Source organism: Pelophylax lessonae (assembly GCF_965119305.1).
Source record: "Pelophylax lessonae genome assembly, chromosome: 11".
In the NCBI taxonomy this organism is placed as follows: Eukaryota; Metazoa; Chordata; class Amphibia; order Anura; family Ranidae; genus Pelophylax; species Pelophylax lessonae.
Window position 1 is genome coordinate 163,915,364 of NC_138778.1, and position 16,816 is coordinate 163,932,179.

General features: G+C 47.3%; 1 protein-coding gene across 2 annotated transcripts in view; it reads right to left on the reverse strand.

Moving 5' to 3' along the window:
- Positions 1–1,172: 1,172 nt before the first annotated feature.
- LOC309566825 (keratin, type I cytoskeletal 12-like) overlaps positions 1,173–16,816 on the reverse strand; it is a 61,899-nt gene continuing 46,255 nt past the window's right edge. The window contains exons 5-8 of one of the 2 annotated variants that reach the window (XM_082272142.1): positions 15,182–15,307; positions 13,048–13,268; positions 12,557–12,597; positions 1,173–1,446 (exon numbers count right to left, since the gene is read on the reverse strand). In XM_082272142.1, coding sequence (XP_082128268.1) covers positions 1,337–1,446; positions 12,557–12,597; positions 13,048–13,268; positions 15,182–15,307 — 498 coding nt within the window. In that variant the 3' untranslated portion in view covers positions 1,173–1,336. Of the gene's footprint in view, positions 1,468–12,556; positions 12,598–13,047; positions 13,269–15,181; positions 15,308–16,816 lie in introns of both variants that reach the window. The other variant, XM_082272141.1, reaches the window with a different exon arrangement.

The window sequence follows — 16,816 nt, forward strand, 5'->3', positions numbered from 1 at the left end:
CAATGATGTATTATAGGGGGCGGACCGAACATCGCATATGTTCGCCCGCAGCGGCGAACGCGAACATGCTAAGTTCGCCGGGAACTGTCCACCGGCGAACAGTTCGGTACATCTCTATCTATCACTTTGTTTTTGTATTCATGAAATATTTTTATTGAGAATTATGCACTAGGCCCGTGCACCCTCTGTTCTATTTCTATACTACATTTAGACATCCCTGGTATTTTGAGGGCAGCGTGGCAATACTTTTCCAGACTTGCCAGGGCAAGAGCCTAGACAAGCACTACCTTCAAGAGCAGAAGATATGTGTTTTGTATCTTGTGTATCTTTGTATTTGGTGCAGCTGTGCATGCCAATCAGCTTCTAACTTTAGCTTTGCACTACTTGTCCAAAACAAATGGAAGTGAGAGGGAAAAGGAGAGGTTTGGGAGCTCACAGAGGATGTTAAAACACAGTAAGGACTCATTCATTTGTGTTGCAGCCCTTGCTGGCTCTCTCAAAAGCGATCTTTGGTGTATTGCTTTTCAGAGGTGTTTGGTATTTGCCAGTTTTAACCTTAAAAATGTAGACCCTTCATGCTGCTGGAGTTTCTTTCCCCTAAAACAATATTGTTGCTGTATGTTAGGGGTCTCCAAACTGTTGCCCAGGGTCCGAATGTGGCCCTTTACCAGCCTTTATCTGGCCGTGGGGCACTTTCATCCACTGACACCAACACTGAGGCACTATTCCTCCCACTGACACCAACCATGGGGCACTATTCCTCCTACTGACACCAACCATGGGGCACTATTCCTCCCACTGACACCAATCATGGGGCACTATTCCTCTGATGGGGACCCTGATATAGGGGGGCTCTGATGGGGACCCTGATATGGAGGGGCTCTAATGGGCACTCTGATGTGGTTCCTGATATAAGGGGGCTCTAATGGGGACTGTGATGTGATGGGGACTCTGATGTGATGGGGACTATGTTTTTCTGAAGTTCTTTCTCTTTTGTTCTGAATCGTATCATGATGATTCCAAAAAAAAAGGACCAAATAAAAAGTATTTATTTATTTATTATTCATTGATTTATAAAACTGATTGTTTTTTCCAGCTGCACATATTTGTAAAATATAGCTTGTGGTAAAAAGTGGAGACCCGCGTCCTACACCACTCAAATTGTAAAAATGATTTAATTAATTCCTTTATTATTTAGTAAATGTACACAATTTGGTAGAATAGTAGAATTATCCCGATAAGTAGTTAATGCTACTACCAAACCTCAAGGTATCAAAAATCATGTCTACCTATGATTTAGTTATCAATAAATAGCTTTATTTATTTATACAAAAATCTAATTAACATTCTCTTCTAATTCATGAAAAGTCGATGCGCCAACACGTTCTGTGCGTCTTCTTCCTTCATCTGCAAACAGTAAGCTCCTGGTGAGTGAAGACCTCGACTCTGAAACCAGAAACAAAAACACTAAACATTTCAATGATGCAATTGTACGCTGATATGGCAATACTATAAAATTCTTTTTTAGACTATATTTTACAGTGAGAAGGTAACAAAATGGGCATCATCAGTTGGTACTCAGATAATTCCTATGCCCTTTTTTGATTGGATGGTGGGGATTTAAAGGATCAGTCTGGCCACCAAAATTATATTTTAGCTATTGGCAAAGTTTGATGGATGGAATCACCTATTAGCTTATTTATATATCAGGTGGGATTTCTCTGCTATACTTTGGTGCCTTTTTTCCTCACTCATTTTGGAGATTTTACCCATCTTGGGGTGTTGCCAATCTATCTTTTTGCATTTGACTAGATGTCAGGACCTGGATCATCTGCAGGTGGCACTGTGCTTCCCAGAGCAGAAAGTTTTAGTTTTGGTGTCTCCCGGCAGCCAGCCTATCCCAGTAATCAGTTTCTACCTGATGCTGGCTGATGGGAGGGTATTAGGTAATCCCCTACTAGCGCCTCTCGCTCCAGTGTTCTGCTGCTGCCAGATTCTTTTTGCCATTGATTGTGATTTTGCACCTTGCACCCAGTCCCTTGCTCCCCCTTGTTCCTAAACCGAGTTTTGGTTCCCTCTTCCCATCTGCTCCCTGCACCTCTAGCTTTCCCCTGCTTTTCTGTGCTCCCTATTTTGTATATATTGTATATAATGAGTTGTTAGGCTTTCTGTTTGTGGGTTATTTAGTTTGGTATTCTGTCACTGGGTTTTTTGGTTCACTTGTATTTTTCTGTTTTCTGTGTGTTGGTGGTTGGTTGGAGTTTGGATTGATTTTATTTCACTGTAAATAAATCTCACTTAAAGCATATACAGTCTGGTCCCAGTTTCCTGAGTGTAGCCACACAGATCTGGCCCTCCCTGCTGCTGATTCCTGACACTAGATCTGAGAGAAGCTCCTGGGGAAATAATGTATTCAGTTTGCTGCAGGCAATGGCTGCACAAAAATCGGCTGTGGCTGCAGCTCTCTAATAGTGCGAAATTCTAATTCAAAACAAAATTATTTCGGAATTCGATCCATGTATGGCCGGCCTAAGGCTCGGATCACATAGAAAAAAACTAGAGGGGGGTCTAATTAGTGGATTACTTATAATACCTCTGTGTGGATGGCCATCCCCAAAAGGCTCTCTTTTTTCAGTGGTCTCTTCCAGTGCAGTTTTTTATGTTTAAGGCTCGGATCACACCTATGCACTTTGCATTTAATCTGTTTCTGCTTTTTGTGGTACGTTTTTCATTTTTGCACACACTTTTTTTTTATGCATCATTCACATGCTTTTGATGCATTTTGCGTTCTGCATTTTTTATGCTTTTTTTTTTTTTACATTTTTTTTTCTTTTAAAATTTTGGCAAAAACACAATACATGCTTTTCTGTAGCTTCTCTATTGAAGTCTATTGAACTAAAAACGCACAAGTTTTCTTTTAAAAAGGTCCCTGAACCTTTCCAAAAATGTAGCGGCTAAAAAAAGCAGTGCTCATTGGGACCTCAAATGCTGCAGAGATTTTTCTGTACACTTCCCCAGATCTGTGCCTTGATACAATCCTGTCTCGGAGATTTACAGACAAATCTTTGGACTTCATGGCTTGGTTCTTGCTCTGACATGCCCTGTTAACTGTGCGACCTTATACAGACAGGTGTGTGCCTTTATAAATCATGTCCAACAGTGGCGGCTGGTGAAGTTTTAAGATGGTGGGGCGCAAGATCCTGCCCTTCCATTTGACCACTCCCATTTCTCAGAAGCCCCACCCCTTATAGACTCCACCCATTTTGTCCCCTGTATTTTGCTTGCGTGAACAAATTCTCCCAATATATCACTTATTAAGGGGTCCATCAGTACTAGTATATCCCATAATAGGGGAGCATGGGCCCCATTATGGGATATAATGTGAGAGACACCCTATTATGGGATACACTGACTGAGAGTGGCACAAACCCTACAGTACAGACCCCCCCAGCACAAACCCCTCAAGCACAAACCCCACACAAACGCCTCAAGCACAAACCCCCTAGCACAAACCCCACAGTACAGGCCCCCTAGCACAAACCCCACAGTACAGGCCCCCTAGCACTAATCCCACAGTACAGACCCCCTAGCACAAACCCCACAGTACAGGCCCCCTAGCACAAACCCCACAGTACAGGCCCCCTGGCACAAACCCCACAGTACAGACCCCCTAGCACTAATCCCACAGTACAGACCCCCTAGCACTAATCCAACAGTACAGCCCCCTAGCACAAACCCCACAGTACAGACCCCCTAGCCCTAATCCCACAGTACAGACCCCCTAGCACAAACCCCACAGTACAGGCCTCCTAGCACAAACCCTACAGTACAGACCCCCTAGCACTAATCCAACAGTGCAGGCCCCCGAGTACAAACCCCACAGTACAGGCCCCGTAGCACAAACCCCACAGTACAGACCCCCTAGCACTAATCCCACAGTACAGACCCCCTAGCACAAACCCCACAGTACAGGCCCCCTAGCACAAACCCTACAGTACAGACCCCCTAGCACTAATCCAACAGTGCAGGCCCCCTAGCACAAACCCCACAGTACAGGCCCCTTAGCACTAATCCCACAGTACAGACCCCCTAGCACAAACCCCACAGTACAGGCCCCTTAGCACTAATCCCACAGTACAGGCCCCCTAGCACAAACCCCACAGTACATGCCCCCTTTCAATGCAGTGACCAGCATACATGCCCCCTTTCAATGCAGTGACCAGTATACATGCCCCCTTTCAATGTAGTGACCAGTATACATGCCCCCTTTCAATGCAGTGACCAGTATACATGCCCCCTTTCAATGCAGTGACCAGTATACATGCCCCCTTTCAATATAGTGACCAGTATACATGCCCCCTTTAAATGTAGAGACCAGTATACATGCCCCCTTTCAATGTAGTGACCAGTATACATGCCCCTTTCAATGTAGTGACCAGTATACATGCCCCTTTCAATGTAGTGACCAGCATACATGCCCCCTTTCAATGTAGTGACCAGTATACATGCCCCCTTTCAATGTAGTAACCAGTATACATGCCCCTTTCAATGTAGTGACCAGCATACATGCCCCCAATGCAGTGACCAGCATACATGCCCCCAGTGCAGAGATCAGCGTGCGTGCCCCCAGTGCGGTGACCAGCATACATGCCCCCAATGCAGAGATCAGCGTGCGTGCCCCCAATGTAGTGACCAGCATACATGCCCCCCAATGCAGAGATCAGCGTCCGTGCCCCCAATGTAGTGACCGGCATACATGCCCCAATGCAGAGATCAGCGTGCGTGCCCCCAATGTAGTGACCAGCATACGTGCCCCAAATGCAGAGATCAGCGTGCGTGCCCCCTATGTAGTGACCAGCATACATGCCCCCAATGCAGAGATCAGCGTGCATGCCCCCCAATGTAGTGACCAGCATACATGCCCCCAATGCAGAGATCAGCATGCGTGCGTGCCCCCTTCAAAGCTGTCAGTGACAGTGTGTTGGCCGGGCGGGCCCCCCCTGAGGCATCACAAACTTACCTCACTGACACTCACGGACGGACCGGACGGACGGTCACCTGCAGCACACTGCTGAGTCGACTACTCAGCTGAGCTCACACACTGTCTGCGGCTCTGCGATGCAAAGAAGCGGACAAGCCCCGTCGTCCAGGAAGTCTTCTGCACTCCTCACGTGCGGCTATCGCAGACAGTCTCCGACGGCGCCGGCGGGCGGAAAGGTGGTCACGTGACGTCGGGACGGCGTCACGTCACCAGGTCCCGGGATGTCCTCCTGTGTGATTGGTCCAGGCTGGAGTCTGGACCAATCACAGCCAGGACATCAGTAAAGTGGGGAGTGTCGGGGCACATTGCTCTGCGCCCCGATGACCCCCAGAAGGTCGCCAATCGGCGCCTCTGCCCGCCGCACGTGGGCTGGAAAACCCCACCCACCCATACCCACCACTAGGTCCGGCGCCCCTAGTGGGCGCTGAAAATTGAGATTTTTTTTATCTTTTTTTTTCCGGCCGATTGGGGGGGGGGGGGGGGGGCGCCCCTGCGCAACCTATAGACAGGTTACCACTGATGTCCAATCAACTGAATTGACCACAGGTAGAATCCAATCAAGTTACAAAAACATCTAAAGGATGCACCTGAGCTCAATTTTGAGTGTCATGGCAAAGGCTGTGAATACTTATATACATGTGATTTTTTTTGTTTTTTTATTTTTGAATAAATTTGCAAAGATTTCAAACAAACTTCTTTCATGTTGTCATTAAGGGGTATTTTTTGTAGAATTTTGAGGAAAATAATGAATTTAATCCACTTTGGAATAAGGCTGTAACATACCAAAATGTGGAAAAAGTGAAGCGCTGTGAATACTTTTCAGATGCACTGTACTTCACCAATGAACACCAACATAAGGTTCACTATACTGACCTCCAATGTTGTAGGGACACTTCTCCACTAATGATTAACATAAGGGCGCACTTTATCACTGACCACCTTCTCCACTGATCATCAATGTAAGGGCGCACTTTACCACTGACTACCTGGCACTGACCATCAATGTAAGGGTGCACTTTACCACTGACTACCTTCTCCACTGACCATCAATGTAAGGGCACACTTTACCACTGACTACCTTCTCCACTGACCATCAATGTAAGGGCGCACTTTACCACTGACCACCTTCTCCTATTGACCATCAATGTAAGGGCGCACTTTACCACTGACCACCTTCTCCACTGACCATTAATGTAAAAGGGGCGCTTCACCACTGGCTACCTTCTCCTACTGACCATCAATGTAAGGGCGCACTTTACCAATGACCACCTTCTCCACTGGCCATCAATGTAAAAGGGGCACTTCACCACTGGCCACTGTCTCCACTGATCATCAACGTACGGGGGCACTTAACCAAAGTCCATTAACTAGGCCGTGATAGGGGGCGTGTCCGGCCGGCGCTGAGTATGGCCGCATAGTGTGAGCACTCCCTGGTACCTCTCCACATAGCGGCTCACAGCGGCGGATTGTAGCGGAATTTCGGGCCAGTAATCTCCCTACAGCCTCCCGAGACTCCCGCAGACAGGTCCCGATCATGTCTAAGCGGCGCAAGACTAACAAGCCGCCGCAGCGGCTGACGGACTTTTACCCGGCGGCTCCTCACAGAAGCCGGCAAGATGGCGCCGGCTCCGGACCTAGTCTCCCGCGCTCAGATACAGGTACCAGCCTGGCTTCAGTTTTGTCCCCTCAAGCCTCTGGATCCCCCCAGAGAGCCCTGGATGTGCCTTCTCCACCCCTGTCTCCTACTACCAGCAGCCCCACCAAAACTAAATACCGCAGGCACGAGGGAGAGGACCCTCCTGGAGCTCGTGCTGCGGCATGTCAGGCACTACTGCTGCAGAATCCGGGCATAAATATAGAGGCATTCCCTGCCTCAGATCAGGCAATCTCGGAGGCCACCATGAAACGGATGCTCCTCTCCATGAAAAGCACCCTGTTTAATGAACTTGCCACCATGTTCTCTCCACTCCAAGACACTGTACAAGTACATGATGACAGGATACAGCATCTAGAGTCTAAAATGGCGGATTTGTACACTGCCCACAATGACCTTGTTGATGCCTATGCTGACCAGGAAAGTGAGATGCAGCGCCTCCAGTACATAATTGCGGACTTGGAGGACCGCTCTAGGCGCAATAACATCAAATTCAGAGGCATCCCTGAATCTGTGCCGCATAAAGATTTGACCAACTTTGTTCAGCGCCTTATGAAGTCACTTATCCCCTCTCTCAGTGACATTGAGTTGTGTGTGGATAGGGCCCACCGCATCCCTAAGCCTAGCTTCCTGCCAGATACCGCACCTAGAGACACTCTGGCCCGTATCCACTACTATCATGTTAAGGAGAGGGTTATGGCGGCAGCCAAACACGACCCGGTTGTGCCTGATGAATTTACGGGTATATCCCTTTACACTGATATATCCCAACAAACGGCTCTCAACAGAAAGAAATTGTCCCCGCTTACAAAAATCCTCCGTAACAACAGTATTATCTACAAATGGGGCTTCCCCACTAAACTGCTTGTCACGTGGAATGGTAAAATGTTTCCTATTCACAGCGTGGAGAAGGGCATCCAACTGTTCAAACAATGGAACCTGCTGCCAGCTGACTCTGAGCCGCCTGGGAGGTCCAACCCTGAGCGTCTGAACCAAGCCGGGTCTGGGATGGATACTTGAATTACTACGCTTCTCCGCTTCACTAGGCCACTATTGGAGGGTTAGGACAGGGAACCTCTCACATTGGTTGATTTTTTGTCTCTCAGTGATGCTTCTCTGTCATCTCCCCCGCTGTGCTGTAGCGGCCTCGGCCGCCCATTGCGCCTGCATGCTCAGGCTCTTTTTATGTGTAACTGTGTACTTTTTTGGTTTGATTTTTTTTCCCTGCTATCCCCTTTTCTGGCTTTCTCCCTCCTGGTCCAGTGTCCACCGTGGCTCATTGTGCTCACCATCGCCCTCATATTTGGCTGTCGAAGTGCACTGATGCTCCGAAGATGTGTGATGATTACTCCCCAGGTTGCTTGGACTTCGTGGCGTCTACCCAATTCCGGTGCAGGACATTATATCAGCAAGTTGTGGTATTAATTCTTCTCTTATTGTATTTCATTGCCACTAAACTACGCAGCCCTCCTATGATGTTATGCCGCTGAAGTTCGTGTCATTGAATGCTAAAGGCCTGAACTGTCCAGCTAAACGGTCCTCATTGCTGAGAGAAGCGAAGTCCCTTCGCGCAGACGTTCTGTTTGTGCAGGAATCCCACTTCGCCAAGGAAAAGTGTCCGAAGTTCTCCTTCCCTAACTTTCCTCACCTGTATATGGCTAATGCTCCCAAAAAGGCATGCAGGGTTTTTATAGCCATAAACGCCTCAGCTACCTTCCTGCACAAACGCACCATCGAGGATCCGATGGGGAGATATATTGTTCTGGTGTGTGATATTAACGGCTCCCTTTTCACCCTGGTGAACTTGTACGCTCCCAACGTCCAACAGAGACACTTTCTCACCCTCCTCTTTAAATTGCTAGAAGGGTCTGTGCAAGGCACACTTATTGTTGGTGGGGACTTTAATACTGTTGTGCATCCAAGCATGGACTCTACTGCCCCGTCTAGGAGACCGACTTGCTCTCTCTCATCCCTGCTTGAGAAATATGACTTGTATGATGTATGGAGATGCTTCCATGGTAACGAGAAGGACTTCACCTTTCTGTCAGCTGCCCACTCTTCTTATTCTCGTATTGATTATTTTTTGACGGATAAGAGGTCCTTACAAAATGTTCTGCACGCTGAGATTGGTACGATATCTTGGTCCGACCACGCTCCGATTACATTGGAATTTGACAATACTCTTAGCAATTCGCCTCCCCCCATTTGGAGGATGAATACCTCCTTGTTGGAGGACAAGCTTTCGTACCAAAAGATCGTGCAGGCACATAAAGATTTCTTTGAATTTAATGATAAAGCTGATATTTCCCGTTTCACCCTGTGGCTTACGTATAAGGTGTATATGAGGGGTATTTTTCTACAACTGGCTTCAGGTCTTAAGAAACAAAGGAGGAAGCAGGTTGAGGAACTTTTAGCTGCCATAGCTACCAAGGAGGCAACCAACAAATCTAATCCGACTCCTACTCTTACTCAGGAATTGGTGCTTGAGAGGCAAAAACTGCGCTCACTACTTCTCTATAAGTATGAGAACCACCTAAAATATACCAAGGCCAAATTCTATGGTCTTCGGGACAGGGCTGGGGCGTGGCTAGCCAGGCGGGTCAAAACGCAACAAGCCAAACGCAAAATTGCTTCCATTGTGCACCCTGACACGAAAGTCCCTAAGACTAATCCGAAAGATATAGCTGACGCCTTTGCGGATTACTATCAATCGCTTTATGACCTGCTGTCGGACCCTGCCACTCCTCAGCCCAGCCCTGAACTGATTGCGGACTTTCTTAGCAAGGTCCAGCTTCCCGCTCTTTCGGCGGATCAACTCCAGTCTATATCTCAACCCTTTACCTCTCTTGAAATTTCATCGGCCATCAGCAAACTCCCCAACCATAAATCCCCGGGGGAAGACGGTCTTCCCAACGAATATTATAAGGCATTGGTTAATGACATTACTCCGCACCTGCAGCCTGTTTTTGAACTTGCTTCCTCCTCGTCTATGTTCCCTCCGGAAATGCTGAGGGCTGTGATAGTGACTCTTCCTAAGCCAGGCAAGGACCCTGAGGTTACGGCCAATTATAGGCCGATTTCCCTTCTAAACACCGATGTTAAAGTATTCGCTAAACTGCTGGCCCTCAGGATCCAAAAGGTTCTGCCTATTTTGGTTCATCCGGATCAGGTTGGCTTTGTCCCTGGCCGTCAGGCTCCGGATGGAACGAGGCGACTTGTCGGTTTGATCTCCAGGGCTGGGGCCGCTCGAACGCCTTCTCTGCTTCTCTCTTTGGACGCGGAGAAGGCGTTCGACCGGGTCCACTGGGGGTATCTACGGGCGGTTCTTGAGGCCTTTGGGATTGGAGGATGGATGCAGTCAGCCGTCCTGTCTCTGTACTCCAACCCACCAGCCACTGTCCTCACCTCGGGACTGAAATCGAAACCCATCCAGATATCTAATGGCACTAGACAGGGCTGTCCTCTGTCCCCCATTATCTTCGCCCTTCTCATGGAGCCCCTGGCGGAACGGTTTCGTTCTCACCCGGGCATCAAAGGCTTGTCGGTGGCCGGCTTGGACCACAAGATAAGCCTTTTTGTCGATGATGTTATGCTTATGCTCACAGACCCTGCCTCCTCCCTACCGGAAGCATACTCCCTCCTGACTGAGTTCAGTAGGGTGTCATACTATAAACTCAATGCTAACAAATCCCAAATATTGGGCCTTAACGTGCCACCCACCCTGCAGAGTTCCATGGCCGGGAGGTTTCCTTTCATCTGGTCTCCTCATTCAATCCCCTTTCTCGGTATTCACCTTACGTCTCACACGTCACAATTGTATGCTCAAAATTTTAAACCCTTCCTAGATTCCCTGCCCTCCCTTCTGCAACAGCTGAGAATGCAGGAACTATCCACTATGGGTCGGATAGCTTCCTTTAAAATGCTTGTCCTCCCGAAGCTACTTTATCTATTCCGAACCCTTGCCATACCCTTGCCGGTGTCCTTCCTCTCGGCTCTCCAAAAACAACTGACCTGTTTTGTGTGGAACGCGAAGCCTCCGAGATGCCCCCTTAAAACTATGGCCCTACACAGAAGGCACGGCGGTATGGGGGTCCCTAATTTGGCCGCCTACCACAAGGCATGTGTTTTAGACCAACTTAGATATTGGTGGGTGCCATCCCCACACAAGTCGTGGACTTCCGTTGAGTCCTCTGACGTCTCGGGTCTTGACTTACAGCTGGCTCTTGTAGCTACTGCATTGGGAGACTGGCCTGGGACGTCCGAGAACCCGATGGTGCAGGCCTCCCTCTCCATGTGGAGGGAGTTTTGTCATCTAAAACTACCTGCCACCTCCATGCACAAACTACATGTCCCGTTGAAGGTCCTGGGCTACATCCTCCCACACCTAGATGTACAACCATGGTTGCGACATGGAGTGCTTCTCCTCAGTGACCTGTATCTCGACTCTCGCATATGTACATTTGCTAGCCTACAAGCCCGCTACAGCCTCCCGCAGGGGGCATTCCTCTCATACCTCCAGATTAGATCCTTTCTCCACAAACAACTGCTCCCCACTTATATAGAGATACCCAATTTGGTATACCTTTTCCTTCATAACGCAGCACCTCACATGAAAGGTATCACGCTATTTTATGCCATTTACAACAAACACAATTCTTTTGCTAAAACCCCTTCAGTCCTCCGATGGGAACGTACCCTGGAGTCCTCGTTCTCTGAATCCACCTGGCTTAGAACATTTGCCTCCACTTACTCAGCCACAAAATGTGTTACTCATTGGGAACAGTACCAGAAGGTGTTACACTCCTGGTACCTCACCCCATTCAAACTTTCTAAGTTCTACCCAACCCACTCCTCCCTCTGCTGGAGGCAATGCGGAGACATAGGTACTCTATATCACACAATGTGGTCCTGTAAATCGCTGCGGTCCTTCTGGAACGCTTTATTTGCACTCATTTCGGACATAAAACAAGATAAGGTCCTTCCATCACCGGCTTTGGCCATCCTCCATATCAATGTACATGACTTTAAGCCCTGTCATAGGACGATTATCATACATCTGCTTCTTGCAGCGAAAACTGCCATAGCTAAACAATGGAAATCCCCAACACCGCCTTCTTGCACCGAAGTTGTCCTTGCACTCAACCACCATTGCATGATGGAGAGAACACTTGCAGTGGTCAATCTTGCCGCTCCCTCCTTCCGGAGGAAGTGGGGAGTTTGGCTATCTCACCCCAAGTGCACAGTCTTAGACTGATATAGTGGTTCTCTACTTGGACCCCGCTGGACCTCTCCCTGTCATGTCTTCCCCATCCTTCCCACTCCTCTCTCTGCTATTCCCTCCCTTCGTTCCTGTCCCCTCCTTTAGCCTCCCCTCCATTCTGCCTTTCTAACCCATGCCTCCTCCAAGTGCTCTTCCTAGGTATCTGGGTCACCCTCCTGTGCCTTGCTGTTCGCCCCGGGCATGTTGTTATTATTAATGGTTGTAAGATTGTTTGCACTGCAATTTATGAACCTGTGCCGGATCTCTCCTTCATCCTCTCCGGGCACAGTTTGTTCCCCTTGGGGTGCCGGGGGGGGGGGGGGAGGGGTGATGTTAAAGGTGTTATGCTTACCAGCGGTTGTTTGTTATGCTGCCATGTTATCAGTGATTGGTTATCTCACTACTGTGCCTTTTATATCTTTTGGACCCTTTTGTAATGCATTGTTTGATTGCTCACTTGGCTGTTTATTCTGTTATATATGTCAAACTTAATAAAAATTAATGAACCATAACTAGGCCGTGATATGTTGGATTTGCATTCTTCTGATCTCCATCCATTACCTCTAATATTTGTGGTGTGCCCAAATTGTAGCATACTTACTTTGTCTGCTGTAGGAAGGCTCATGGATCACAGTTTCTATCCTAAAAGGACAAGTAGCAATAGTGAACAAATAATCAAACAAAAATCATAAAACAACAGCAAAACTACCTAAACTTTCTATGTCAATCACTCTGTTTGTTTTACACCAAAAGAAGCAGATAATATGTTTACATGACAACCTCCTTATTTGAATATGGTATGTTCCATCCAGTAGTTCTGCTATTAGATACCCTCCAATGTCCCCAATTCCTTCCACACCACTTACAGGGGACAGTAGAGACAGTGCATCCTGCTTGCTATATATACTGAACGGACTGGAGTAACCTTCAGAGCTCTCAGCATATATTGAATGCAGTCTTTAAAACCGCTTGCCCCAGTTAGAAGTAAAAACCAGAGAAAATGGTCAGCAACTAAAATATAAGTCCTAACTAAAGTGACCCATGAATCCAGAACATCCCAACTGTTAGAAGTTTTGAATGAAGTATCTTTACCTTTTCTCCTCATCATCCATCAATATGCTGTATGTTCTTATTTCCATCTCCAGAAGGTCTTTCAGGTAGTGCAATATCCTACTATCAGAAGTCAATTTCTCAGATTCTGACCTTACTTTTACCAATGCATTTTGTAACTTTAATACAGTTCCCTGTATACTTTCCAGATATACACCGTAACCAGCTTTGATTTCATACAATTCTGACTCCCGGGCAGATTTCTAGAAAAAAAGGACACCATAGAATTTGTTAAAATGAAAATTTCTGCTAATGCCCTGTTGTCTTTTAAAAAAAAAAAAAAAAGAGGTAGCGAAAGAAACCGCCAGTGAGTTTTTTTCATTTATACAGGTCATTGGTTGTCTACTAGTAGTTGGCCACATTCATCTGGACTTGTTCTGTTAGGTTAAAAATATTTCATAGCTCATCCAAGCCACTTCTTTAGCAGCTTGAATAAGCTACAATAGGCCCCTTTTTAACAACTGAAACCACCAAGCTACTCATTCATTCCCTTGTTATTTCTCGCCTCGACTATTGCAACTTCCTTCTCATAGGCCTACCACTCCATAGGCTATCCCCTCTTCAGTCTATCATGAATTCTGCTCCCAGGCTTATCTTGTCCACCTTACCAACCGCTCAGTGTCTGCCTCCCCTCTCTGCCAATCCCTACACTGACTCCTGATTGCCCAGCGAATTCAATTCAAAATACTCACCACAACATACAAAGCCATTCACAACTCTGCCCCGAGCTACATTACCAATCTTGTCTCCAAATATCACCCAAACCGTCCACTCTGCTCCTCTCAAGACCTCCTACTCTCAAGCTCCCTTCTCTCCTCCTCCCATGCTCATCTCCAGGATTTCTCCAGGGCCTCTCCCATCATCTTGAACGCTCTACCTCAACCTGTATGGCTATCTCCTACTCTAGCTGCTTTCAGGCGATCCCTGAACACTCATCTCTTCGGGGAAGCCTATCACACCGCCAACTAATCTTCCATCAGCTCATTCCCTACTGTTACAACCTCTTGTAACACCTGCCCCACCACATTAGATTGTAAGCTCTTCTGAGCAGGGCCCTCTTAATCCTCTTGTATATTATTGTATTGTAACTGTATCGTCTCCCTTTTATATTGTAAAGTGCTGCGTAAACTGCTGGCGCTATATAAATCCTGAATAATAATAATAATAATAATAAGTAGAATTGAGCGAACAGTTTGGACCTAGCAAAAGTTTCAGCTGAACATTGCCTGTTCACTCGTTCAGCAAACACCTGAATTTGCGGGACTCTCAGCGGGATGGTTGCACCCCATAATGCACTGTGCATAGTGCATAGCTGGTTGTTAAGGAGCAGGCCGGGACGACGGCCACTGCGTCCTTAGCAACGGATGAGTCATCAGCTGTCAACGGGCTTCCCCACTGACAGCTGAACCAAAGAAAAACATTGCCGACAATAGAAAAAAGAGAAAAAAAAAAAATTACGTGGGGGGAGAGAGGTTTCCCCCCTCAATCCATACCAGGCCCCACACCGAAATGTTTTTTTAAAGATTACATTGGGACCCCCCCCCAAATTTCATACCAGACATTTATCAGGGCATGCAGCCCAGCAGGTCAGGAAAGGGGGGACAAGCGAGTATCCCCCTCCTGTACCATATCAGGCCACATGCCCTCAACATAAGGGGGTACTTTGGGGCAGGGGGGCTCTGCTCCTCCCAGAGCACCGTGTCCCTATGTTGATGTGGACAAGAGTCTTTTCACAACAACCCTGGGCGGTGGTTGTGGGGGTCTGCGGGCAGGGGGCTTATCGGAATCTTGAAGCCCCCTTTAACATTGTACCCCTTCCCCACATTGTACCCCTACTCATTCACCTAAAAAAAAGTGTCAAAAATAAATAAAGACAGGAGGCAGTTTTTGACAATTCCTTTATTAAAAAAATAAACAAAATTAAAAAAGACTGCCATTCACTATCATACAGAAGGTTTGGACTTGATGTGCGGCTCCGGGGACACCTAACCACTCTCTACATTTATTCTTTAATTAAGAACATGTTTAAGATAGAATCTGACGCATTTGCAGGAACATGGAAAACCCATTTGTGAGGAGGGCCTCCAAAAATGTAACTTGTTAATATTCATATTACCAAGCTATGTTGAACCTCAAGTTCAGTTTCCAGCTCCTGCACTTTTCTCCTCAACAAAGAAAGATGTCTCCTTTGGCTTTCAAGAAGTTCTGTGTCCTTGCTGTTCTCCTGGGATGTCTCCTTAAACTACAAGAAGATACATAGCATGTTCAATTGACCAGTTTATAACAGGTTTATATTCAGACAACATTCACTCATAATTCAGTATTCCCTTTTTTAAATGCAATGTTCTTCTCCCTTTAGTCATGTTTAACAGGGGCAGAGGATTATTCCTCCCTTTACTTCCCAAATTCTATTCTGCCCCTCACAATTGCACTATATTTCCAAAACTATTGGAACGCCTGCCTTTACACACACATGAACTTTAATGGCATGCCAGTCTTACTCCGTAGGGTTCAGTATTGAGTTGGCCCACCCTTTGCAGCTATAACAGATTCAACTCTTCTGGGAAGGCTGTCCACAAGGTTTAGGAGTGTGTCTATGGGAATGTTTGACCATTCTTCCAGAAGCGCATTTGTGAGGTCAGGCACTGATGTGGGCGGGAAGGCCTGGCTCGCAGTCTCCGCAGTAATTCATCTCAAAGGTGTTCTACTGGGTTGAGGTCAGGACTCTGTGCAGGCCAGGCAAGTTCCTCCACCCCAAACTCACTCATCCATGTCTTTATGGACCCTACTTTGTGCACTGGTCCAAATCATTTGGTGGATGAGGGATTATGTTGTGGGGTTGTTTTTCAGGGTTTGAGCTTGGCCCCTTAGGCGTCAGCATACCAAGAAATTTTGGACAATTTCATGCTCCCAACTTTGTGGGAACAGTTTGGGGATGGCCCCTTCCTGTTCCAACATGAGTGCACACCAGTGCACAAAACAAGGGCCATAAAGACATGGATGAGTGAGTTTGGGGTGGAGGAACTTGACTGGCCTGCACAGAAACCTGACCTCAACCCAATAGAACACCTTTGGGATGAATTTGAGCAGAGACTGCGAGCCAGGCCTTCTCATCCGCATCAGTGCCTGAGCTCACAAATGCACTTTTGGAAGAATGGTCAAACATTCCCATAGACACACTGCTAAACCTTCTGGACAACCTTCCCAGAAGAGTTGAAGCTGTTATAGCTGCAAAGGGTGGGCCAACTCAATACTGAACCCTACGGACTAAGACTGGGATGCCATTAACCGCTTGCCGACCGCCCCATGCATTTTTACTGCAGCAGGGTGGCTGGGATGCGCATAATCACGTGATTAGACACAGTGGGAGTCAGCCAGCAGGAGGATCGGCAGGCGATCGCCGCCAGCCTCCTGCACTCATCACAGAAACTGACAGAAGATCCGCCTGCTCATGTAAACAAAGTAGGCGGGTCTTCTTTCACACAGGCTAAGCTGAAACCCCGATCTCTCTGTGCCTGCCACAAAGCCCCCCCCCCCCCCCACACAGTCAGTAAGCATTATTAGGCATACATTAACCCCTTTGATAACCCCCAGTGTTAACCCCTTCCCTGCCAGTGTCATATATACAGTAAGAGTGCATATTATTTATCACTGATTACTGTAATAATGTCACTGGTCCCCAAAAAGTGTCACAAATGTCAGTTAGGGGTCTGACCTGCCCGCCGCAATGTCCCAGTCCCACTAAAAATCC